This window comes from Oncorhynchus masou, unplaced genomic scaffold (assembly GCF_036934945.1).
Source record: "Oncorhynchus masou masou isolate Uvic2021 unplaced genomic scaffold, UVic_Omas_1.1 unplaced_scaffold_9413, whole genome shotgun sequence".
NCBI lineage: Eukaryota > Metazoa > Chordata > Actinopteri > Salmoniformes > Salmonidae > Oncorhynchus > Oncorhynchus masou.
In genome coordinates, this window is record NW_027015905.1 from 1 (window position 1) to 2598 (window position 2598).

General features: G+C 63.0%; 1 protein-coding gene across 1 annotated transcript; it reads left to right on the forward strand.

The window, feature by feature from the left end:
* Window positions 1-171: 171 nt before the first annotated feature.
* LOC135538328 (uncharacterized) lies at window positions 172-2396 on the forward strand (the record flags this gene model as incomplete). The annotated part of the gene is made up of 1 exon (XM_064964256.1): window positions 172-2396. A coding segment is annotated over one exon (2225 nt), but the record flags the coding sequence as incomplete, so codon positions are not given.
* Between the last annotated feature and the right edge of the window lie 202 nt (window positions 2397-2598).

Sequence of the window (2598 nt, forward strand, 5' to 3'; positions counted from 1 at the left end):
CAGCTCCACATCTCCACATCTCCACATCTCCCCAGCTCCACATCTCCACATCTCCCCAGCTCCACATCTCCCCAGCTCCCCAGCTCCACATCTCCCCAGCTCCACATCTCCCCAGCTCCCCAGCTCCACATCTCCACATCTCCCCAGCTCCACATCTCCACATCTCACCAGCTCCACATCTCCACATCTCCACCTCGCCCCAGCTCCCCAGCTCCACATCTCCCCAGCTCCCCAGCTCCACATCTCCACATCTCCCCAGCTCTACATCTCCCCAGCTCCACAGCCCCACGCCCTCACTCCCCATCTCGCCAGCTCCACAGCTCCATGCCCTCGCTATCCAGCTCCACATTTCCCAGCTCCACAGCCACCCAGCTCCACGCCGTCACTCCCCAGCTCCACATGTCTCCAGTTCCACAGCCCCACGCCCTCACCCCCCAGCTCCACATCTCCCCAGCTCCACAGCCCCACGCCGTCACTCCCCAGCTCCACATGTCTCCAGCTCCACAGCCCCACGCCCTCACCCCCAGCTCCACATCTCCCCAGTTCCACAGCCCCATGCCCTCACTCCCCAGCTCCACATCTCCCCAGTTCCACAGCCCCATGCCCTCACTCCCAGCTCCACATCTCCCCAGCTCCACAGCCCCACGCCCTCACTCCCCAGCTCCACATCTCCCCAGCTCCACATCTCCCCAGCTCCACAGCCCCATGCCCTCACTCCCCAGCTCCACATCTCCCCAGCTCCACAGCCCCACGCCCTCACTCCCCAGCTCCACATCTCCCCAGCTCCACAGCCCCACGCCCTCACTCCCCAGCTCCACAGCCACCCAGCTCCACGCCCTCACTCCCCAGCTCCACAGCCACCCAGCTCCACGCCCTCACTCCCCAGCTCCACATCTCCCCAGTTCCACAGCCCCACGCCCTCACTCCCCAGCTCCACATCTCCCCAGTTCCACAGCCCCACGCCCCTCACTCCCCAGCTCCACATCTCCCCAGTTCCACAGCCCCACGCCCTCACTCCCCAGCTCCACATCTCCCCAGCTCCACATCTCCCCAGCTCCCACAGCCCCATGCCCTCACTCCCCAGCTCCACATCTCCCCAGCTCCACAGCCCCACGCCCTCACTCCCCAGCTCCACATGTCTCCAGCTCCACAGCCCCACGCCCTCACTCCCCAGCTCCACATCTCCCCAGTTCCACAGCCCCACGCCCTCACCCCCAGCTCCACATCTCCCCAGCTCCACAGCCCCACGCCCTCACTCCCAGCTCCACAGCCCCATGCCCTCACTCCCCAGCTCCACAGCCCCACGCCCTCACTCCCCAGCTCCACATCTCCCCAGCTCCACAGCCCCACGCCCTCACTCCCCAGCTCCACATCTCCCCAGCTCCACATCTCCCCAGCTCCACAGCCCCACGCCCCTCACCCCCAGCTCCACATCTCCCCAGTTCCACAGCCCCACGCCCTCACCCCCAGCTCCACATCTCCCCAGCTCCACGCCCCACGCCCTCACTCCCCAGCTCCACATCTCCCCAGCTCCACAGCCCCATGCCTCACTCCCCAGCTCCACATCTCCCCAGCTCTACATCTCCCCAGCTCCACAGCCCCACGCCCTCACTCCCCAGCTCCACATCTCCCCAGCTCCACAGCCCCATGCCCTCACTCCCCAGCTCCACATCTCCCCAGCTCCACATCTCCCCAGCTCCACAGCCCCACGCCCTCACTCCCCAGCTCCACATCTCCCCAGCTCCACAGCCCCATGCCCTCACTCCCCAGCTCCACAGCCCCACGCCCTCACTCCCCAGCTCCACATCTCCCCAGCTCCACATCTCCCCAGCTCCACAGCCCCAAGCCCTCACACCCCAGCACCACATCTCCCCAGCTCCACAGCCCCACGCCCCTCACTCCCCAGCTCCACATCTCCCCAGCTCCACATCTCCCCAGCTCCACAGCTCCCATGCTCCTCACTCCCCAGCTCCACATCTCCCCAGCTCCACAGCCCCACGCCCTCACTCCCCAGCTCCACATCTCCCCAGCTCCACATCTCCCCAGCTCCACAGCCCCATGCCCTCACTCCCCAGCTCCACATCTCCCCAGCTCCACAGCCCCATGCCCTCACTCCCCAGCTCCACATCTCCCCAGCTCCACAGCCCCACGCCCTCACTCCCCAGCTCCACATCTCCCCAGCTCCACAGCCCCACGCCCTCACTCCCCAGCTCCACATCTCCCCAGCTCCACAGCCCCACGCCCTCACTCCCCAGCTCCACATCTCCCCAGATGGAATTGAATTGACAGTTTGCCACCAGTCCTGTCTGACTGTTGTGAAGGACTTCTTCACTTCTCTTTTCTCCAGGCCTCAGAGGCACACAGGCCTGCCCAGAAAATTACAATGGGGAATCTAAATTTGAATTACAAATTCTACGAGCCAACCTGGGCACCAAATCTGAAATACTGAAAAGAAAAAACATTTATACAGCTCTTTCTTGTTCACAGTTCATTTACAAATTCTATACATGTTATTCTTGCACATTACATCATTACTTCAATCACCTCTGCATGTATGCTATACACTGTGTATATCATATATGACCAGTCCTGTAAGTA